The sequence below is a fragment of the Typopeltis vanoorti genome, chromosome 13, assembly GCF_054136105.1.
Source record: "Typopeltis vanoorti isolate ZY-2024b chromosome 13, IOZ_Tvanoo_1.0, whole genome shotgun sequence".
Lineage (NCBI taxonomy): Eukaryota > Metazoa > Arthropoda > Arachnida > Uropygi > Thelyphonidae > Typopeltis > Typopeltis vanoorti.
The window spans coordinates 89,334,267-89,359,352 of NC_143561.1; the positions used below are offsets into that span (position 1 = coordinate 89,334,267).

The 25,086-nt window shown below is 35.5% G+C and overlaps 1 protein-coding gene across 1 annotated transcript in view; it reads left to right on the forward strand.

Annotated features, from left to right (window-relative positions):
- The first annotated feature begins 451 nt into the window (after positions 1–451).
- The window catches only part of LOC150100348 (transforming growth factor-beta-induced protein ig-h3-like), a 77,873-nt gene continuing 53,238 nt past the window's right edge, over positions 452–25,086 (forward strand). Inside the window, exon 1 of the mRNA XM_090402641.1 lies at positions 452–543. Coding sequence (XP_090258767.1) covers positions 452–543 — 92 coding nt within the window. The remainder of the gene's footprint in view (positions 544–25,086) is intronic.

Consider the following 25,086-nt stretch of genomic DNA (forward strand, 5'->3'; position numbering starts at 1 on the left):
ATCATATTTTAATGAAGTCATCCTTGGATGTTATAATTGTACTGCAGTCGCACAAACTCACTTCAAAACAGTTTTGTATCTCACGATTGACTTTTACATCACTTCAAAACAACATCTCTGTAGTGCAGTCATTAGTTAATATCCTTTGGTTGGAAAGGCCTAGATACGAGTTCCCAAGCAGTATCAGAAGCACATATGACTACAGCAGACCACCGTCATTATCCAATTACTTTCTTTTATTTTCACTTGTAGATGCGTGTAATGGTTTAATATAAGGTATGTGCATAAATGAAGTAAATAAAGCATTTATTTACTCAGGTACGCAAACGAAGACTTTAGAATAATTTTCGCAAACGAAAACGTTATTCTGAATAGCTTGGCTTAAAGGAAAACACGCAGACTAATTTGGTCAATTCTACACCATTTTTATTTCCATTTCGCCACGGTTGTCATGGTTACGGATAATTGCAATAATAACTGGTATAGCACTTTTCACTTCACCGAGAACTTTATTTTTATCAATTGTAACAACAGCAGTGCGAGGTAAGTTTAACCAGTAGCCAATCAATCTCAGTGTTCGATACACCATCGTCATAAATTTAATAATTTTAATCTTAGTATCTAATGCAAGTTATGAGTCTTCTTTTCACTAGAAACAAGCGGCGTCGTAAACTAAGAGTGAACAAAAACTGCGCATCGGTTGGTTTATGGTAGTATCATGTCGCTAAAAAGTATCGGTATACAATATTATTGTGCATCATAAGAAAGCCACCTTATTTGTGCAACAATGCTTATATAACATATTTCCCTTGATGAAAATGCTGTGACAAATCGACATTTATAAGATGATCATAAAATGATAAAATATAAAATTGAAAAACGATAGACGAAGCAGAGACAAGTCAAGATAATCAATATCAAGTCGTTCAAGAATTATTTTTTTCTGGCTAGAAGGGTGTCCCGATATTCGCTCATACGACGGTATGAGCGAATGCGGCGTCGTGTTGCAATAAATAGACTGATCATAAATGAAAATCGTCATGTGAGCGGATCGTGGTAAGGCAGGGCGACTCATTGTATTACTTATATGGGTCGTTCCTAATATATGCAAGTTTATTGGCTAGCTCAATCGGTAAGCACGAGACTTTTCATCTCGGGGTCATGGATTTGCGCCCTACACCGTACTTTTTTTTTGCCCACATACGGCGATAATTTTGCCCACATACGTGCTATAGTTTTTTGCAACCTTTCATGTGTGAGATTGATATAAAAAATTCAACTAAAGTTGAGTTAGTGTTTGGGAGAGGGAGGGGTTCTCTATCGAAATATCGGATGCAGTCTTTGCAGAATGATTTGAATAGGCCGGAATTGTGTGCATGGGAAAATGGGTATCTGTTCAATGTCAGTAAATGTAAAGTCATCCACTTCGGCATTATTAGATATCCAATGTCGTATATATTGGTGGGATTAGGCTAGAAGAAACTGATGAGGCTAGGGATCTTAGAGTGTTAATAAATAAGAAATTGAAGTTTAGGGGCCATGTTACAAAGATTGCAAATGCAACTCAAAAGATAATTGCAATGCTGAAACGAACGTTCACATGTAAAGATAAGGATGTTATTTTGCCTCTTTACAAGGCCTTGATAAGACATCACTTAGACTATTATGCGCAGGTCTGGTCTCCTGGTTTCCGTTGTGATTCTGATATATTGGAGAGAGTACACAGGAGAGTTTTAAAAATGATATCAGGATTGTAGAATTATGAAGACAGATTGAGAATTTGTAGACTGCAGACACTAGCACACAGGAGAAAGAGAAGTGATATGATTGAGACTTACAAACTTCTGAAAGGGTCACACAGGATTTCAATTGATGAAATTTTTCAAATTTATGGAGAGTGGGAAAAGGACGAGAGGGTATCCTTGGAAGCTGAGAATGAAGGCCGCCAAGAAGGGTGTGAGGGCTAGATTTTTCTCTCAGAGGGTGGTGCGTGATTGGAATGGATTGTCATTGGATGTTGTGAGTGCAAGCAGTGTGAATGAATTAAAGAATAACTATGATAGCTGGTGTGTGTGTGTGTAGTATGTGGCCTCTTTCGATGAGTTTCTGACTCCCTGGAAGTCGCTCTTAATAATAATAACACACACACACACACACACACACACACACACACACACACACACACACACACACACACACACACACACACACACACACACACACAAAGAAAAAGGACAGTGCTCAGTAACTGACGGTGTTACGTGGTTTTCTTATCAATTAACATGTTTCGTTTTCTCATATAAATATATTTGATGAGATGCTGTAAATTAATGCCTAATATTTTAAATAAGTACATATTTCATTGAAATAAAAATGTGTACTTTCCTTGAACTTTATTCTGCAATTTTACACGTTTATTTCTTAACATAATCACCCTACGATCAACCCACTTCCATGGAAGCCTAGGGGATTTAATGAGTCCATCATGCAGCCTGGTGACTGAACCACATCTTGACTTCGTCATCTGGCAGAGGGTGATGTCTTCTGAAATATCCCTTCAGTGTCGGAAGATAGACTGAACTTTGATGGAGCCACGTGGGATGTATGGGTGATCCAAATAGTAAAACCATGGCAATGAATTTCAGCAAACGTTTGTGCACTTGTGTTAAGCCATGCACTGATTTTTGAAAGAAAATATGCTTTATGTCAGAACAGGATCCTCTATAGCTCAATCAATGAAGGCGTTTATTTGAGACAACCTTTATCCAGACTGTCCGCGCGGTTAGCCTAGTGGCTTTGCGCTTCGCAACCATATGCCTGGGGAAGAAGTGTCCTAGGTTCGATTCCCGTCGGAGACGTGAGGAGCTGAAGGATCTTCCTCAGCCATAGCCAAGTTAGCCGGTCTTGGGCGCGGGCAGTAGGGTTTTTTCCGCCAGTTTATCTGGTGTTTTTCATCCCGCAAGCAGGCAAACCGGCCCCTTGAACACACAGGGATACAGCCAAGAATACCTTGAGGCATAGGAGTGACCATTCTCTCCTCGTATTTCGGTTACGAAATCCAAGCATGCTTGGAAGGTTGTGGGCCTTAAAGGCCTGTTAAAACCAGTGGGATAGATTTATCCAGACTTCAAATGAGGATGAGTTAGTCGGCCTCAAGTAGGTGAAAGTTTCTTCTTTCCAGAAACTCTTCTTTTTAATTCCGGAAAAGCAGGAAACTCGGCTGAAAATATGCAATTAACAGAGGTAAATGCACTGACCGCATAAGTCTTATTTTCTTCTACTATAATTCCAAACAGCCCAACTTCAGTTATAAAAACGAACTCTTTGAACTCGTGTCTTCAATTTTTGCAGTGTTTTGACATAATTTGAATTAATTGTGGCACTAGTAGGTATTCGCGTCTCAGAAAACATAAGCATTTCTAGTAGAGGATGTGATCTTAAATTTTTTTGGCACTAGCATAGGTTGCATTGACGTCTGAACACTTTTCCAAATCTCATTCATGGATCAATGTCAGTCGCGGAACGTTTTCTGCAATCAGACACCTACCTACAGCAGTTCTGCCGCTAACTTCTTAAATTGTGAAACTTCATATCGAACTGCGAGAAGATAATGAAAGATGAATGTCCAGCTCGATAACGTAGTAATGAAAACTATTTGATATTATCAAATTACTGTACATATAACATGTTTTGTAACACTGCTATTAAGTTACGAAGTTTTTCTTTACTAAAATTGAACATAACGTTACAAAAAAAATGAGTAAACCGTCGATAGTAATGTATAACCAACAGGCTAAACTGAATACCACTGTAGCCACGAATGTTTGCTAATGTCGTTAGATGTTTATTTCTTAGAGGTTTATTTCTAACCCACCTCTCAGATCCATAAGTTAAAATTGGTTTGAACTGACTTGCATAGAGCTAATTTAGTGATTAAATTAATTTCTTTCTTATTCCGTATAAATTTATTCAGCTAACTTCCTACCATATCCGCTTTGCTAATTCTGCTGTCTATTTTCATATTTAATTCGCCTTCACTAAAATGATGCATAAATATCTGAAATGTTTCACTAGTTCTATAGATTCTCCATTGAGACTACAGTTGAAGTTTTCTATATTCTGGCTATTTTCATTATTTATTTAAGTATTTAGGAGTAAAACATCACCGGAATAAAGTAAAGAACTAGGATTAATAACTGCAATTTTGATACCAGCTTAATGACACTTTACCTTATAATGTGATCCATATAGATGATCATTAACAGTGGAGATATATAAACTCAAATATAAATTATATATTGCTTGATATGATGTCCCATCGACATCATATAATTGTAGAGTTTTGAAAAGCTTTTCTCTTGTTACCTTATCATATGCCATTTCCAGATTAACACAACTTAAATACAGAATCCATTTTATATTCCTATGATTTCTCAACTATTTGTTTAAAAGTGAAAATGTGATTCTGACAGCTTGTGCCTGAATCTAGCTTGTTTTTCTCCCAGTTCCACAATTGTGCTTAGCCTTTCTCAAGTATATTTGTATAAATATTACGAAATTTGTATAAATATAAGGAAATTCATCCATAATTCTCACACTTAGTTTTATTTCCCTTTTCACAGATGGGTACTATGAGAGCTCTACTCCAAACATCCGAAATTCGACCCTCTGACCAATACTTCTAAATTATACAGTGTAGCCACTGTAAAACTTTTGTACCTCCATATTTGAGCATTTCTGGTCGAACATCTACACTTGAAAGTTTTCGACCATCTTTGCCGCGTATCTTTTAGCAGTCTTTCAAAGTAGTTACAGTTACTCCAGGCATCTAGAGCATCTTCATATTCAGTTTTCGTGTCACTTTTATCATCTGATTCCTTTTAAAGTAGTTTCCTCCATTTCTAAGCTTTCTTAATAGCCTGTCAAATATTTTGCCCGATTCCAGATATTTATATTAAGTCTTCTAGGAGAAAATATCTTATTCTCTAGGAGTGAAAAAAAAAAAGAAGAAAATAGTAGTATTCGAAAGCTTTTACTAAAGAATACACAGTTTCTATACATTATGATAAATGTAATCATCTTGAATGAACACCGTTCTCCTAAAGATTTAAAAACTGACATTTAACTGCAGGAACACACCAATTTTAATTCAAGATGTTTCGGGTTACTTCAGACCATATTCGATACTCAACTAAAATTATCTTAAAATGGAGAGCATATATTGACAATCAATATATGGAGAGCATATATTGACAATCAATGAATACATGCTCTTAGGAGTTTTGAGTTTGCAAAAAAGTTATACCAAAAAAAAATGTAGCCACAAAAGGAAGTCAAGTGATAATTTGAGATAATAATGCAGCAAGACCGGGAACGTTTCTCGAAAAATTTCTTCAATATGCATATTATATCAGGAAACTGCAGTATTTCATATACACAAATTACAATGACGAACCGCACAGAAATCAGAGACCTTCTATCTTCATTTAGAGTGAAATGATCTCAAAAATCTCATGGCGAAAAAAAAAATTTGGTTTTTTTTTCGCCATGTATATAAAATCAATCAAATATCATTTAAATACTCTATCTTGCAAACTTATAAAAGGTATAACTTGACGAGGAAAATCTTGTAAGGTTACGCTTTTGCAATTTTGCATATAAACACAATGGAAAATTTCTTCACTGTTCAAAAATTACACTACCTACACAGAGCAATTTCATGATTATCATGATGAGCGAGGCCCTCGACCTGTAATCTCCCGACACTCACTATATTCAATGCTGTAAGAGCCGAATTATTTTCTCCCTTAACTAATAGCACCCGTTTTCCCTCCGGGACATATGCCCGCCGCATTTACTTTTCTCATACTTTGATTTTACTTGTCAGCACTTCTTTTTTGTCTTTCATTTGCTATTCGTTCTCTTTTTTTAACACTTGGTGCTTGGCATTTCCTCTCTTTCTCATTCTTTGTTATAATCTTTCGAACAGGATGAGCAAATCTGTTTGTCACAGAGTTCCTCACAATACGGTAAGATTTATGTCACTGCTATTGTCTTCATTTTGAACAACTCATAACATTTGAAAAACAAATGCAGACGACTGAATAATGACCTTCAAGAAGGACAGATATTAAAGCCACGCCTAGTGTGCCTACCTAAACAAGTGTTGTGGGGTTAAAGAGGAACGAGGTTACATGGCGAAGAATTTTACTCGTTCTCCTATAAAAGAAAAGCAACGTCACGCTAGACGCCTTGATGTCGGATCTGCTTATTTTGAAGCTTCTCCAAGACGTTCAGAACTCCGTTCATTATTTTATAAAGAAATACTTGTACATACCGATGAATATATCTTCTAGCAGAAATAGACTCCAGTGAAATCTTGTCTTCTAAAGATACGTTTCTCACATTAATATTCTTTGATGATACTGTGTTTCCTGGTATTATATATATATATATAACTAACGTTTCATTATTGACCCGATCTTCACCTTTACGCGCGTGCGCGCGCACACCCACACACACCACCACCACCACCGCCGACAACAAGAATTGCCGCAATAAAACATGAGATAAAATATTGCTTATTTACTAATTATATGAAGATCCAAAAGCTTCAATTGCTTCATTTCTTTCTTAAAAGCGTGACATATATTGGTAACCTTTTGAAGTAGTGACAACCGTCATTCTGCTTATTTCCTGACAATTGCCTATTATGCCCTTGAAAATCTAAACTGTCAAGTGTCACCTGGTAGATTTAAGCGAAACTTATTATTGCTAGAAATGTGGAAGGATAACACACATCGACTATAGTCAAGAAGCTCCAAGTCCCTAAGTTCGATTTCTTCTCTAGGACGCGAAGAACATTTATCAGGGCTTTACAACAGAAGGTGAGTCAATTGGTCTCATACAGATGTAGCAGGATTTTTCTTCCCGGAAATGTAGATTTTTCACCCCTCAACCAGGAAATTCTCAATTTGCACACACACACACACACACATATATGGAATGCACACTACCTTATCCTAAATTTGCTTCACTACCTTATCCTAAATTCAAGCCCAGCAATCAATCAGGATTGGTTGCTGGGCTTGAATGTCTGTAAGTACCTCGATTTATTATTTTTAGTCAAGAAACTAGTCTCTGTGTGTGTGTGTGGGGGGGGGGGGGGATTTGTAGATCTCTTGTTCGCATGGCTGATTAACGCCGAAGTGCATTAACAGCACCAACTATTATTACTATTAACTAGAATACTAGTAATAATTTCGTACTTTTGTCAAAGGACTTCACTGGGTGCAAATATACAGAGAGAAAAATTCAGAAAAACGAAACACAGAGATAAACACTTCAAACACGATAATTTTTTTCACTGAAAGAAAGGATTAATCTTTTATCGAAACTGCTGTCATTGACAACGAGTACATGTTCTTGTTCACAGCTGAACTATATACATGTTTATGTGCGCGAGTGAGTTGTTTTCCAAAATTACTTATAAATATTACGGATATTTTCACATTTAAAACACTCTGCATAAACAAGTGCTCGATTCGGAATGATTATGGAGCTGAAATCAACTTTTTGATTCCTTTTTTATCTGAAGTCACAACTCAGTAACAGTTCAGGATGTTGATATGAATCCCCATAAATTTCTTGTGATGTTGTTTGTGAAGTTTTGTGAATGCCTTTGGGTGGTAGACAAATTTCATCAGCCGGTGTAAGACCACCATCCTGCTTACTAGAGGCCTCGTGTTTGGATAAAGTTCTTTGTTTAGTATCTCGGCCCACGGTATTTAATAAACTATAGGTCCACAGCCTTTGGTTGGTGGGAGTCACATTAAAAAAATAAAGAAAAGAAAAGAATCTGGCTGAGGAGGCTCAGCCAGATTGTGAGATTTACTTGAGACCTTTTCAAGTAAAATAAATCTAAGGTTGAGACTAGTGTTGTTCTATTAATTGTAATTCCTTGGAAAGCGTGCCAGTTTTAAAGGGCAAGAAACCCTTCCATTTCTATATGAAACTGGTTAACTCACCTTCAGCTGAAAAACCCTTATAAAAGTTTTTCCTGCCCAAAACAAGATTTCAACACAGGTTTTTCCCAACCAAAGCAGATCGCTCATATGAGCTGAACAGAAACAACTCGTATCACTCCTGTTATTATAAATACTGGTAAACAACATACTGTAGAAGTCATTATGGGGGTCTCTTTTTTCGATGAAAAAAAGAAAAAATTTGGTATGGTGGTGTACAATAGAATAATAATGAAATGAAGAGACAACAAGAAACATCGGACATGTATAAGAATTACAACAACAACAACAAAAGAAAATCACACCACAGAAGAAACAGTAACAGTATGCTCACAAATATGGCCACATAAAATCAGTATGGCGTATGATTCCTCTAAAGCTAAACGTACCTTACAGCAGTGAACTATGATGAATATGGGGGTGTCTATAAAATTTTGTGGCAACAAATCTCATTCTTCTACCAGAGAAGACTTTAGCTCACTAACTCACCACGAGGCGATGATTGTCGGCGTGCAAATGCGATGCTCAAGGTGTCTGTCATTGGTCTGTCGAGTTCTCTTTACGATCTCCTTATTACAATTTTCTTGTGGTAGGTCACTGTTTCCAAATATTTAAACTGCGGTATACAAGTTTTAATTACAGCTGTCAACAATAAAATCAAGGAATTTTACGGAATTTTGCAAAAGGAAATTATTAAAAAGCATCGAGAACAAAAATAAGAATCAGAAACAAGAACAAGGATCTCACATATAGTTAAAGAGTTAAAAATATGAAATTAATAGGCGTAAATAGTCGTAAACAACCGGCCTGGTTGGCCGACTGGTTAGCGTATCCAGTAACCAGTCGGCCAACAAACCGGTATGGGTAGTGACCATTGCCTTTAATGTATAGCATCATACATCTCCGCAAGGGGATGTGCTTTACATTAAGGGAAAAATACTAAGGAAAGCGATCAGAGCTTAATCCATCTTTACCACGAGTTGCCTAGACTTGCACTACGTGCAGGCGCAAACTTGACTTACTTGTCTGTTTGCCCACTTAGGAAATAGGATTAAAAACTAAGTTTATATAAAATTACTTGGTATCTTGAATACATAATATACCCAAGTTAAAAAACTTTCTATATATATATATATCTATAACAAAGCAAAACAAAGTTTCGCGAGTGAAATATATTCACGTCTGAGCTAGTTGTATATAGAGGCTAATGATTTCATATCACTTGCCTTAGTATGTATCCCATAATGTAAATCACCCCCCCCCTTTCAAGCATGTATAATGCAATGCATAATTGGACGGACCACTACCCAGACCGGTTTCGACCTTTATTGAGGTCTCTTCAGTGGGAGCCAAACCCAGGAGAGATACCAAGGCTGAAGAAATGCAGAAGTCATATATATCTCATATACAAGTAGACAAAATGTGCTTGAACTTCTTAATAAAAATCTCTGGATGAGAGAAAGATGTAGAGAGTTTTTTTTTACCTTGGGTAGCCTCTATATACAAGTACCTCTGACGTGAATATATTTCAGGTGGGAAAAGGATTAAAACCAAGTATATAAAATTTCTTGGTATCTTTAACACACACACAAGACCATGGCCTCTCTCTCTCTCTCTCTCTCTCTCTCTCTCTATATATATATATATATATATATATATATATATATATACAGGGTGTTCGGGATAAATTTGACAGTTTCGTAAGGAAAAAGAAAATCTTCTTTGTATCTATTAAATTTAATGAATTGACAAAAAAACATTACAGGCAGAGTTAATTACAATACTATCAACAAGATTTACTCAAAATAACCACCATTAGCATCGATCACAGCTTCAATTCTACTTCGGAACCTCGAACAAGCTGATGCTACAGTCTCCCTGGGAAGGGCCGCAAAAACTGTTTTAATTTTATCCATTAACTGGGCTTTTGTATTACTGGAAGTGCGATTGGTGTCTTTTTCAACTGAGCCCCATACAAAATAATCCATGGGGTTAAGGTCTGGGGAGTTTGGAGGCCAAACATTTGGACTGGTGAAGTCGTAGAAATTTTCAGACAACCATTTTTGACTTTTCCCAGAGGTGTGGCAAGGGGCCGAATCCTGCTGCCATACATACGGCCTACCATTAGCTACCCTTGTTATCCAGGGCTTGACTACAGTTAGCAACTCCACGAACAAAGCCCGAATTCCAATGCCAGGGTTCTTCAACACCTGTTCCTGCAGATTTGAGAGGAATTCTGCTGTACGAACGCAATCAGATCGTCTGCTAGGGATCTTTCTTCTTGCTACATCCTCGTAGTCACCATTGCAAGTCTCTAGTTCATGCCTGATTGTTTTTACTGTATTCAGGGAGCATTGGGCAGCAGTCGTAATATCCTTATTTTGATGGCGGGCACGAATCATCATGATACAAGTTATTCTCTTCCATGATTCAGGTGGGTTCCAGCTATCCATCCTTTCTGACATCTTGTATATGAATGAAGAAGGGTCCAAACTTTTAAATGAAGAGAAGTGTGTGTTAATACATGTAACTTACGGAAAAATATAATTAATTATAAATATGTCAAATTTATCCCGAACACCCTGTATATATATATATAAACAGAGATGGTTGAAAATAACGTTTAGATTTTTTTTTACCTTTCCAGCTATGGTGAGTAGTAAGTTGAAGTAACAATACACTAATGCTTTGTGATAAATGTACGAAATTACTAACTTAACTATATTAGCCTATTTCATTTATAATAATAATAATTATTATTATTAAGAGAAACCTCCAGTGAGACAGGGATTCATCGAGGGAGGTACCAGCTGTCATACCTTAAGGAACCATAAAACAATTTAATCCCATTTTCTTGTGAAGAGTCTCTTATTAATGACCACTACTGAATCGAATTACTTACCTTTAATTTTTAGGTAGATTTCGCAAATTACATAAACGCATCAGCTTCATTTTGTCTGTTCCTTTTCTTGTAATTTTTTGGGTATTGCTGAATGAATTTTAATTCAATCCGGTAAAATTTAGTCATTAATTTTGATTTCGATTTGAATGGTGTTAATGGCAAAACGGTATTATATGTTTACACTACGTGTGAAAAAAGTGAGTATGAATTCACCTGTTGTGACTATAAATGATGTAGCTATATAAAAATGCCATTGCGAAACGCGCTTTGTTTACAACTGTCTCCAGCAATAAAAAATGCATTACTTATTTATTATACATTAGTTTATCGTTTTTATCAAATTTTAATTCCAAAAATGACTCCGACTCTCTTAACAACAGAAACACCCCTTAATCCGAAGAACACTAAAAACAAGTTTTGTTATATATTTCACAGAATATTTTTTCAGTATTGATATAACACTGAAAAGTAAGAATGCATGTGTTGTGTGCGTTTTCTCAACACCACAGACCCTCCTACATAGTATAGATATGATATTAAAACACTTGAGTCGTTCATCCTCGACCTCATTTTTAAATGTTTCATTACGCACACGCACACAGTTGACTGTCACGCCTAAATATTTCAGACATTTATCATCAACTTTTACATGGTTTAGCTTCATTACACACGCATGCATATACTGCATATACAGTTTTTTTTAAGCAGTAGACCATTTGCTAGACTATAAAGAAAATTACTTAAGTATAAAGAGCTAATAAGCTTCATTTCGGCAATGAAAACATTACTAAAATTAAGGGGATATTAAATCCCACATATACGTAGTACAATCTCGGGCAACTCGTTGCAAAGGTGAGTAAAGTTCAGATCGCTATTCTTAGGTATTATCCATAATGTAAAAACACATTTCCTAGGAAAAGTATGCTGTTATTACATTATGGAGGGAGGTCACCACCCAGACCGGTTTCAGCCTTTTTTGAGACCTCATCAGTGAGTGGCTAGACCTAATACCGAAGTGTATAGCGAAAAGAACTTATATACTCTGCGAACGAGTTTTCCAAGTAGGTGCAACCATTAAGCTCTGATTCCTATCTTTGAGTTTCTTATTCGGTTTTAAAACTATGTGGGATTTAATATCCCCTTAATTTTAGTAATGTTTTCATTGCCGAAATGAAGCTTATTAGCTCTTTATACTTAAGTAACTTAATGGTTGCACCTACTTGGAAAACTCGTTCGCAGAGTATATAAGTTCTTTTCGCTATACACTTCGGTATTAGGTCTAGCCACTCACTGATGAGGCCTCAAAAAAGGCTGAAACCGGTCTGGGTGGTGACCTCCCTCCATAATGTAATAACAGCATACTTTTCCTAGGAAATGTGTTTTTACATTATACATTATGGATAATACCTAAGAATAGAGATCTGAACTTTACTCACCTTTGCAACGAGTTGCCCGAGATTGTACTACGTACTAGGATCACTTGCATTTGCTAACGCTAGTGTTCGCCGATACTTTATAGTTTACTATATTCGGCAAGAAACTCTCTGATTCCTATCTTTGAGTTTCTTATTCGGTTTTAAAACTATGTGGGATTTAATATCCCCTTAATTTTAGTAATATAAAGAAAATGTTTTTAACCTTCCTCAATTAATTTACAATTAATTGAGGAAGGTTAAATAATTAAATAATTAAAGCAAGGTAAATCGGTGGCACACCTTATTAAAATGTAAGATATTTCTATGAAGCTGGAGGTTGTTGTGGACATCATTTAGAAATCAAACATTTTGCTAGCGTATGCAGTTCCAATAAGTTATATTAAGAGAAAAATGAGAGATGAAACAGGAAGAAAACTCTCAATTTTCTTAATCATTGATAATAAATTCCAATGAAGGAGTAAATTAAGCTATCCAGGCAACGCAATACTATTATAGAGTAAGCTATTTACATTTTCGTCTGTTGTTATAACTATCTAATTCTCAGAACGATTTGACAGAAATGAATATATTTCGCACCTGCATAATATCTAATGTTTGTATATATACTCTATTTGTTTTTAAGCCTTGATAAATAAATCTTATCCTCGGTACTACTACGAGCGTGGTTAGAATATTATTGCATCTCGTCCTGCTAGTCACTTCCGTGTTGCACCCTTTAGAAAGGATTTGCAATGTCTATATAAAGTACGTTCATCTTAATTCGTCGGTTTATATGAGAGGAGTCATACGCTGGATAACTAAAACTAGAAAATATAGTTTTAGTTATCCAGTGTATATATACAGGGTGTTCGGGATAAATTTGACATATTTATAATTAATTATATTTTTCCGTAAGTTACATGTATTAACACACACTTCTCTTCATTTAAAAGTTTGGACCCTTCTTCATTCATATACAAGATGTCAGAAAGGATGGATAGCTGGAACCCACCTGAATCATGGAAGAGAATAACTTGTATCATGATGATTCGTGCCCGCCATCAAAATAAGGATATTACGACTGCTGCCCAATGCTCCCTGAATACAGTAAAAACAATCAGGCATGAACTAGAGACTTGCAATGGTGACTACGAGGATGTAGCAAGAAGAAAGATCCCTAGCAGACGATCTGATTGCGTTCGTACAGCAGAATTCCTCGCAAATCTGCAGGAACAGGTGTTGAAGAACCCTGGCATTGGAATTCGGGCTTTGTTCGTGGAGTTGCTAACTGTAGTCAAGCCCTGGATAACAAGGGTAGCCAATGGTAGGCCGTATGTATGGCAGCAGGATTCGGCCCCTTGCCACACCTCTGGGAAAAGTCAAAAATGGTTGTCTGAAAATTTCTACGACTTCACCAGTCCAAATGTTTGGCCTCCAAACTCCCCAGACCTTAACCCCATGGATTATTTTGTATGGGGCGCAGTTGAAAAAGACACCAACCGCACTTCCAGTAATACAAAAGCCCAGTTAATGGATAAAATTAAAACAGTTTTTGCGGCCCTTCCCAGGGAGACTGTAGCATCAGCTTGTTCGAGGTTCCGAAGCAGAATTGAAGCTGTGATCGATGCTAATGGTGGTTATTTTGAGTAAATCTTGTTGATAGTATTGTAATTAACTCTGCCTGTAATGTTTTTTTGTCAATTCATTAAATTTAATAGATACAAAGTAGATTTTCTTTTTCCTTACGAAACTGTCAAATTTATCCCGAACACCCTGTATATATATATATTTCAAAAGCTCCGAACAAGAAACACCTAATCACTCAACAACAAGATTTAAACCTTGACCTTGCGCAGAGCACTATATAGAATGGTTCAAGAACGTATACATACACGCACAATACTAATTATTATTATAATTATAATTATTATTATTATTATTATTATTACACGGACAACTCCATGGAGCTGCGAAGAGTCAGTAGACTCATCTAGAGAAGCTTTAAACATTATGCCAAGCACTACTATCTAATATTCGTACAATATTCATCCTCGTACAATATCTATTCATCACATTTTGCTTTGAATTCATTCACAGTCATGACACCTAGAACAGACTCTGATAACCTATTCAAATAATTCACATTACTAACCACACTCTTGCTTAATTTCCAAGGATAGTCCCTCGCTCTAACACCTGTTCTAAAAAATTTCGTCTATTAGTCTGTAAAAATATCTCACTAATTTATATGTTTCAGTCATTTCATCCCTCTTCCGTCTATTAACAAATTTCTGTAATCCACAACTCTTCAACCTATCTTCATTTTAGTGCATTCGATAGACCTGCCACCATCATTCACTTGCTTCTGGATCCTATCTACCTCTACTTGCTGATTATTTAACGGAGAATTAAAATAAATGAATACCATTTATGGTGGTACTGAAATATTTAGATAATTAGCTCATTTTAATTTACCAGCAGCGCTTTTGTAGAGACCAATAAAATTTTAGTTTTTTTAACTATTTTACAGAAATTGTTAACTTTTGCTTTACAGAAGCGAAATTCTGCTTAGATGAAACTCCGGCCCCATCTGTTGGTCATGAATGCAACTAGTAAATTTTTCTTCTCATAGGTACTTTCTTACTTAGATGAATACAAAAATCATATAACTGTGACTGAGTATGGTGAGCAAGGGGTGAAAGCCTCTTAATTATCTTATACGCTTGTACATATTTACTTAGGTTTATGAAGGGGGGAGATACCCTTATTCCGTATCGTGTGATTTCTCTGCTGTCGTGTGCAAAGTATTCTTTATAGACGATGTAAACAATTTTTATTTTAAAAAAAAAGTGTTACACATACTAAAATGTTAAAAGTAAATGAGAGCAAAATGGAGAGACGGAAATAAGAATATAATTGAATCGATTATTCTGTGGATATATCACTTTACAAAAGATTGCAATTTTCATTTTCATTCTCTATATGATAATATATTTTCACCTGATCGGTGAGCAGTGTTTTGTGCAAAGAATTCCTTCTTCGTACAACAAAAGGACTATAATGAAATTTTAACAAATTATTCAGTCGTTTAATTTATTTAATGCTACTGTAAATTCATTTATCACTACGTATAAGAAATTAACTGCATTTCTGTCAAAGCTATGCTGCTCATATATTTTGACTAATGCTTTTAACAGTCTAGACCTTCTAAACACAGTGTTAAGATTTTAGAATACTGTATATGCAAACTAGCCAGATCTAGATGATACAGATAAGAAGATTTTGTTCAAGATTTTTTTCTGAATAATAATTATTTAGAAAAAAAGGCGTGATAAACATGAGATTTTGTAATTAAATATATTTACTTCCAATTTACGGAATTTATTTAGTTCAAGTATTTTTCCAAACGTGTAAACATTAGCAAGAAATGAAACAAATATCCATTTCGATAGTAAGCAGTTTCTCAGTTTACTACGTGCCTTTGTATAAGAGATATGCATTCGAGATAAGCAACTTAAGCTTTATGTTGTGACATTATGAAAATAAATTAATAATAAACATTTCTCAGCAAAATAAACAACGATATAAATATTTTGTTAAAATATCTGAAGCATGCAGAAATAAAATTCGTGAAACAGAATTAAAAATAATTAACATCGATCGTCTCTATCAATGTTGGAGGTCACTATGTTTTCATTACGGAATATTTTATAACTTTTTTTAAAAATTTATATACTACTTTACAAAGAAAGAAAACATGAATTTCAAATACCACAAGTTCGGTATGTGGTGCGTGCGCTTTTATTTTAAAGACAACTGTCAGAGCTAATTGCAATCTCTGTGAGCAAAATTACATGTAACGTTCATTCTAATGCTGCCAGTAAATGTGAAACATTTGAAACCCGTTACCGCTGGAAGACGAAAGATGAGTACGAAGATTTAACTATAGAGCTAATTCATTCATTTTCTTATGTCATTTCCATTCATGAACGGTTATGAAACATATATTAGTATGGTGAATGGGCTAAGGTTTTTTTTCGTCATTTTTTAATTTTATTTATTTTTTACATAATCCGGAAATCCTGCGCCAGAAATCAAACAAGAAACTTTTTCGAATCACTTCAAGTCTCCAATAAACCTGCAGCCTGTTGATTGGAGATGGGGAGTGGGGGTACGGTAGCTACTCAGCCCACCAAACCAGGGTGGTTCATCCTATACCTGGACAAAATAAAATATTTTATTTACTAAAAAATAACGTTCTAAACTATAATTTTAACTTTAACAAAACAATTCAGCACCGCTACTAATCACTTTATGACTTCTATTGACTTATGGCACATATCATTAAAAAATGGGGGCCGGTTCTTGGGCGAGTAAAGTTTTTGAGTAGGGAGTAAGTAGAGTTTGCATAATTTGTCGAGCGCTGGCTATATACATTCATATAGTAACTCTTAGAATCTAATATTCACTAGCAGACTCCGAAAGTCGGAACAGAAAACAGTGCAGACATCTAATCCTGCATCCTGAAGAAGTAGTAGAGTACATCGAGGTCTTTTGATGAAACCTTCATCTCCTGAAAGATACGGGAGGAGAAGACTTTTGTAAGTCTATGGTGCACAGTCATTCTTCTCTCAAACATTAACGTTGAGATTAAAATTTATCGAGACCTCTTTGCATACATAAAATGATAGATGACTGAAATCACTATGATATGTAAATCGATCAAATATATACTTAGAAAGAAAGAAAAATAGCAGCTTGAAAATCGCGATGAGATACAATGAAATTCAAATTACCAAAACTGTTTCATAAAATGAAATATAAAACTGTTTCGTACAAATTAGCCTAAAACAAAAGAGCCTTACTTTCATTTATATAAATTTAGGAGGACCCTTCAAGGAATACTTACTTTACATATACGATGTGGAAAAGGCGGTTTTTAAAGAAGCACGATTTCAGGATTATCTAATCCTTAGCTTATCTACGGTTCTAAATATACAGATTGGTGGGAATCACATAAAAATATGAATGGTAAAAGTAACTAGCAAACGTCAAGTGAGAGAATTTTTTATGTCGTTCAAAAATATACAGCCGGGTCTCTTTTTATGGGGTAGATACGTTCCACAGAAAACCGCATATAAAAAATCGCCAAAAAAAACGTAACTTACGTTGAAAAATTAGGGATACGTTCCATACTTTTCTAAAACCGCATAAAATCGAAGCAATGAATTAAAATAAACCTAAAATCGCATAAAAAAATTTATAAAAATTCATGAAAATAATAATGCCTAAGTTTGTTTTAAAGCGTTATTCATTTAATTTTATCGAAAAGTCAAATTTTTTTTTTACATTTTGTCATCAGAATTATCGTCGCTATTAGACAATATTCGGCAACGTTTGCGAACTGATGCGAAATCACTTTCATCACCAGAAGGGATAGTCAGCGCATCAGATCTGTATGTATCACAAACAGAATTAGCTTCACCATCATTCTGTGCTGATTTTTTTTTCTTCTGACAATGTAATCAGTGATTAAACTTCGATTATGATGTCACTAATTTTTTATACAGCTCTCGATATCCAGACATACAGTTCTTCAGCCTCATGTTGGAATTTAAAGGCTCGTTCAGAATTTGTGCATTAACAAGAAAATGATTTTCCAATTTATTGCACAGTTCAAGACCTTCTCGAATTATATTTGCAGTGAGAGGGACAGGTTTTTCTTCCGCTTCACTATTGTTTTCTGGATCTTCGACGATACCTAAAGTTAATCGATATCTAATGATCACTTAAGGCATTATCCAGAAGCAATTCGTCTACATCATTCTGGCTAAATGTGTCAAAACTTTCTCCACCAATTTCCTGGCCAAGCCACATCCATAGCCACACATCCAGGCCAAGCTGCTTTCCAGCAGGCTTTTAAAGTTTGTGGTCTTATTTCAACGATAGCAGATGCAACATGATTTAAGCAGTCCAAAATAGAAAATTTTTTCCAAACGTCAATTACTGTTAATGATTCATTTTCTAGTTTATCCAATATAAATTGAAAAGTGTGCTTAACGTAATATTTTTTAAAAGTAGCAATTATGCCTTGATCTAATGACTGAATAAAGCTTGTATTGGGTGGAAAAAACACTACCTACACATTTGGATGTTCTAAATGCGAATGACTTAGTGCATTGTCAACAATTAATAAAACTTTAAAATCGAGAGCTTTTTGCTTCATATATGTTTCCACTTCTGGTACAAAGAATTATTGAACCATTTCGTAAATACAGCAGTTGTTACCCAGACTTTTGTATTAGCCATCCAATGTACTGGTAGCTGTTTTAGATCTTTGCCTTTCAGAGCAGATGGTCTTAGAGATTGATTTACTAGGAGATGTTTCAACATTCGATCTCCTGATGCATTGCTACAAAGTAACAACGTTACTCGATCTTTGCTTGCTTTAAACCCACTTGCTTTTTTCTCAGACTTTGCGATGTAAATTCGACTAGGCATTTTCTTCCAAAACAATCCTGTTTCGTCAGCGTTAAACACTTGATCGGAAAAATATCTATCATTTTCAATAATTTTGGCTAATTTTTCTTGAAAATGTTTGGCTGCTTCTTCACTGCTGCTGCAACCTCGCCTGTAATCTTCACGTTATGAAGTACATTCCTTTTTAAAAACCCGGTTAACTATCCTTTGCTAGCCGAAAATTCTTTATCAGCCTGGGAAGCGGAAGTAGATGGCTCCAATTGCTTCATCTGTTTATTAAACCGAATAGCTTTTTGTTTAATTAAATAACTACTAATAGGAATTCTTCTTTCAGTTAATTCTTCAATCCAAATTACGAGCGCTCGTTCCATTTTTTCTAATAAAGCATCTCTTGAGAACGATGATAATTTGGAACTTAGTTTTGTGCCAGAAATGACAGATTTTCTTATTGCGACTTCATTCTTTTTAATTGCTCTTATAGTAGATTCGCCTAAATTAAAATGTTTGCCAATCGCTATAGATTCCTCTCCTTTTGCTAAGCGATCTAAAATTGCAATTTTCATTCCAAAGAAATTGCTTTTCTTTGGTGCTTTTTTTTCTCCATTGGGCTAAATTAAATCTCTAAAATAAAAATTAGCAAAATGTAGACTTTCATAATGACTAGACAAACACTTACTCACATGCAAAATTAAACTTCACGGACACTCACTGTTTACACGTTACTCACGTTACGCCAGAATGTGCTGCAACACGCTGTTCGTTATGTACAACGGTACATAAATTTTGAAGTTACGCACCGTATAACTTCAAATCCGCATAAAAAGAGACCCGAGTGTATTTATGTTTAAGAATTGGTTACGACTGTCTTACAACTCGAAAGCAGTTATGTATGCACTGATAAAATTACACGCGGAAATTTTCTAAAGTCGACTTGAAATTATCTTCAGTTGGTTAGCATTGTGGGGCGTAACCAAAAAAAAAAAACATGATAAACTCAGTAAAAAGCTGATTAGTAATTTTTTTGCTCTTCTGATGTTAAGAATGTATGCTTAAGAATTTCTATGAGTGATGACAGTTTTAAAGACAACGATATTGACAACAAAAATAACTAGTGATCTAGTGAATAGTCTTTTTAAAAAACGAAACCTTGTGACATTCGAAATGAGAAAATCCATGCAAAATATCAGAAAAGTAAAGGAATTCGCAGGCAGAAGCCATGAGCAATGGACCAAAAGGCATAACGTTGTGTACAAGAGGTGACATTTGGCCCTTTCAAATTTAGATTTGAATTTCTTTTTTTTTCCCCAGCTTTAGCTTTATAGGCTGAGATTGAGATTGAAAATTTTCTCGCAAACCATTTATGACATGCTGCATTTTTTCCACTGCAGTTTTAACATTTACTTCACTCAGTGAAAACAAAATATTTGAATACGGGTGGTATTTCTGCATGAAGTGTAATTCCAACAAGAATTACTTCGACTCCAATTAAGAAAATATTTGGATCAGTGCTCTGACCATAGAAAAGATGAGCAGAAATTACAGAGATCATTCCACTTGGCACTATTGATGCAAGCCAAACGATACAAAGCTGAGAGTGGCTTCATCTATTTCCTTATCGGCCTACTGAACCACATGTGAATATGCATTTTTCACATTTACATGAGGCATCAGTAGTATTTGCTCCTACTACGGAGACCTGCTGAAAACGATAAAATGCACCATTTTCAGCGCTTGACGATTAGATTAGAATAGAAAATATAATATAATTATAACTACTGTTCTTGAATCTTCAAATTTTCTGCTTAAGTTGGCTTTTGCTTACTTTTTTTTTTTGTGGCTGTAGGATTCTAATCTGACAGACACACACACACACACGCACACACACACACACACACACACACACACACACACACACACACACACACACACACACACACACACACACACACACACAGAGAGAGAGAGAGAGAGAGAAAGAAAGAGAGAGAGAGAGAGAGAAGAAGAAGAAGAAGAAGAAGTTGGGTTTTGTTTGTTTGTTTTTTGGTTAGCTTGTTACTGAAAAAAGCGCAACTGGAAATTCCGGCTTCCTGGTCTGTTTCATCGAGGCGCATTCTTATCTCAGATTATTATTACATTTCCTAATCCAGATTCCCAATTTTCTTCATTTTCTAGTTTCCTATGCTCTAAACCTTGATTCCATGTCCTGCCTGAAATCCCCTGGTATAAATGTAAAACATAATCCTTCAGCGTACTCCCACTCAACATCCTGCATTCAGACCACCTACAGCAGCTCATTATAGGTTCCGACGTTCTTGTTTGACCACTATAAGGTCTTACAAAAAGTATGTCTGAGAAATAAAAAAACCCAGTTATCTTCGAGGAAAACTTCGCCACTGCTGTATGAGACCAGAAGACCAGTCTTTTTATTCGAGATAAAGTACCTCGTTTCAGAAATGAGAATCGAGCTGAAGGTTTTCCAACCAAACAGCTCATATTCCATCATTTTATCCGACTACAGAGGCACTCATATACAACTTGTTCGTCTCTTAATCGCAACCTGGATTCGAATCCCGTTCAGGACGTGAAGAACCTTCATAATGATTTTTCATCTGAAGGAGGGGGGGGGGGGGTATTACGAGGCCCAACAAGTTATTGGGCCTCGTAAGAGATTGGTAGGGATTTTCCTCTCGTAAAATCGCAGTTTTTTTATCTCAAAAACAGACAACCCGGCCAGCAAAACACGCAATTTACAGACATGCATACTCGTCTCACAGTCTTAGTTGCTTTGGCCATAAATCAAAAGAAACCAACCAATCTCCTAATCAGTGGCGTATTTGGGTATTTCCCGCCCCTAGGCCCGCAGAAAATGCCGACCTCCCCCATATTTAATGAACATGTTGATTTACATGCATAACCTATTTATATCGTAAATTCGTAAAATAAATATAATTACAAAAATGAGAGCCCAGAAATTTCCGCCGCCCCTCAAAATTTGCCGCTCTAGGCCCGGGCCTATACGGCCTATACCTAAATACGCCACTGCTCCTAATCAGTCTAGTTATTTCATACAAAGAATAAATTAAACAAATGCAGCTTCTTGAACATTTGAGAAATATACAGCATAGTGAAACGTATTTTTTTAGGTGAGAAATAACTATTCTCAACTAGAGAAACGCTAAAGAATAACTATACAAGTTCTACAGGAAACGAAAAATACATGTCAATAACTATTTTTGATGTTCGATTCCTTGTAATAGTTTGATGGTAAAACAGCATTTCCCACACATTAAAGAAGACATTGAGTTCGAAACGTCAAAATTTACAGTGCCTTTGGAGTAGAGAGGATATCTGTCGAAAAAAAAAAAAAAAATGAAGGGGGGGGGGGCAGTGCATCCGAAGCCATTAGCTGAAGAGCCCATGACATTCATTAGCATTCATTCGTTCGGATTTGAATCTGAAGTGGTATTATGCCTTTAAAATGAGGTTTCAATTACGTTGACCATTTTCTTTTGATTCATCCCTGAAATTTCAATATTCTTCCTCAATAACAGCACAGAGCTGTCAATTTCATCTATAGAAGCACGTTTTTTAAGCAAGAAAGTGATGCATAACTGTACAACACCTATGCTTACAGTCCCCGACACCACTTATCTATAGCAAAAACTTTTAAAAAATTAATTATTGTATTAATCTTAGGATTTTTTCGAATTCATCACGAAACTTCTATTTAAAATAATGAACCATATATATATAGATAGATAGATATAGTGATTCTTTTCCTTTTGCTTCTTTAATTTCTTTTTGGTTCTTCATTTTTATTATTTTAAAAATTAAAGAATAAAAAAAGTTCCTTTCAATTGTTTAATTTTTGGTTCGCTTGTTAATTCTTAACTTTAAAATTCACAGCTATTTGATTCATTATCTTCTTTGTTATTGATTCTATTCATACTTCATTTCGTATTTTGGATATATCTATGGTCGCATATTTGTTCTTCATCCTTAATATTTTTCAAATCATACATTTTCGTTTCAATAGAGTCCGGCCAAATACCATATCATCCCTTCCTTCAAAATATACATAGCCAGATATGTCTTTTTAATACTCTTTTAATATATAAAATTATAATTAGCTAGAATTTAATTTTAGCTTTATGTTGGAACGCAGAAACAACTCCAATTGCCAATAAAAGCTTTTGCTATTTTTTTGTTCCCAATACTATTATTTTATACAACTAAGTTTCGATTATGAAATCATAAAAGTTCAAACATTAAAAGTCGTACTTGAAACCTTAAATGTAAGTTATAGTATATCATTCATTATTAAATGGCAATCTATCCTCCAAGTACGGAGCATATTATAATTTCCCCAGAGTACGGAAATTCTGCGGAATAGTCTTTACAATTCTATAAACACGGATTTCAGTTTGTTTATTTACAATAAATGAAAGAGATAAATGAAATAAAAAGAAGAAAGAAATGAATGAATGAAATAAAATACAGAAATAAATGAAATATTATTTGTAATAAATAATCGCCATCGTCACTATATGAACCTATGACACACATCTGTTTCCAGTCATTCAAGTCCGGGAGAGAATGCTTAATAAAATTTTTTCTTTTATTATTATTATTTTTTTTTTACTTTACTTAGAAAAAAAAGTACCGGAAACTCTATTAGTAAGTTTAGCTAAGCAACCGTCAGCAGTTATTTCACAAGTTACGTCATGTGTGATGTCATTCGGCAAACCCTGCCCACTTCTTGAAGGAAGGGACAATGCTGTCAGATTGTCTGATTAGCCCAGTTCTTGTTATGAAGCGTTAGGTGATAAAACTTGGTGGCGGTCAGATCAAACCACTAAGAAACAGCTCTGAAGATATGTTATTGGTATGTGGAGCTAACTGCAATTGGTAAAAAAGTAAGCGTTTCTCGCTCAGGTAGATTTCAAATCTCTTTATAATTTTATCAATCTGTTTGATCCTCCCAGTGACATGGAAACTAAAAATCGAGTTTTGTTTTATGCCATCGCAATGATAATTTTTTTAAGTGAGCATGTAAATCTGGCAGAAGGTAGCCGGATTCCCTGGTGGCATGTGAAAATGGCACAGAAGCAAGGGTAAGGATAAACAATAGTTTTCTTTTTTCATATAAAACATTATTAAAACTTGTTAATATAAATTATCAAATTGTGTTCAACTTAATCATTTTAAGTCATACTGAAGAAATGTGTCAGGTATACGATGAAGTTTCTCAAAGTAATATTTTTCAAAGCAAAATTAGTAACATTATCTAATCTTATATACTTAAAGTCCGCCTGCTTCGACAGGCGGTTAGCGAATCCACTCACCAGCAAGAGGCTGCAAGTTTGAATCCCGCCACGAGCATGGATGCTTGTGATTGTTCTACTAACTCTGTGTGGGAAGGGCATCTGCGATCCTACTACTTCTTGTAGCAGAAGGCTTCATTTCCAAAACCTTATGAGGTATGGGAGTGACTATGAGGTGTCTACGTTAACTTAAGCGCCTTCGTAGCGCAGCTGGAACATCGACGGAAAATATACCCTTCTAACAGAAAAGATCTGCATTCGAATCTTCATATGGTCTTTTTCATCATTTATCAGTGAAGGTGAATTAGCTGATCTTCTAATGAGGTAGCAACGATTTTTTTTTTCTCCCTGAAAACTCCCTGCATTGCAGTCAAATTAACCAAAGATCTCTCTCTCTCACACACACACACACACACACACACACACACACACACACACACACACACACACACACACACACACACACACACACACACACACACACAAACAACACAGATAAAAACTATTAGTAGGCGTTAGATGGCGGTGTGTGTGTGTGTGTGGCGGATTATCCAGTGTATTAGTAAGCAGCAAGTGGCTTAGTGTAGACGGTGGATTATGTAGCGTACAGTGGGTGGATTAAGAGTGAAGGTCATTCGGTTTGGTGGCTGGGAATGTCTACCCGCGATGAGTCCATGGACTCCACGGAGGTGTTACGTGATAATAATAATAACGTAAAGTAAATGTTATGTAAACAAATAGTGCTAGGTGTGATGGTGAGAGAAATGACATACATAGATCAAGCCGAAAAACAATCACTTATTTAAATTAATAATGTAACCTTAATTTAGCACAGATGTTATTTGCGAGGCTATTCACTATCGTTGCAAAATGATTCGTGTGTGTGTGTGTGTGTGTGTGTGCGTGCGCGTGCGTGCGTGCGCGCACACACACACACACAC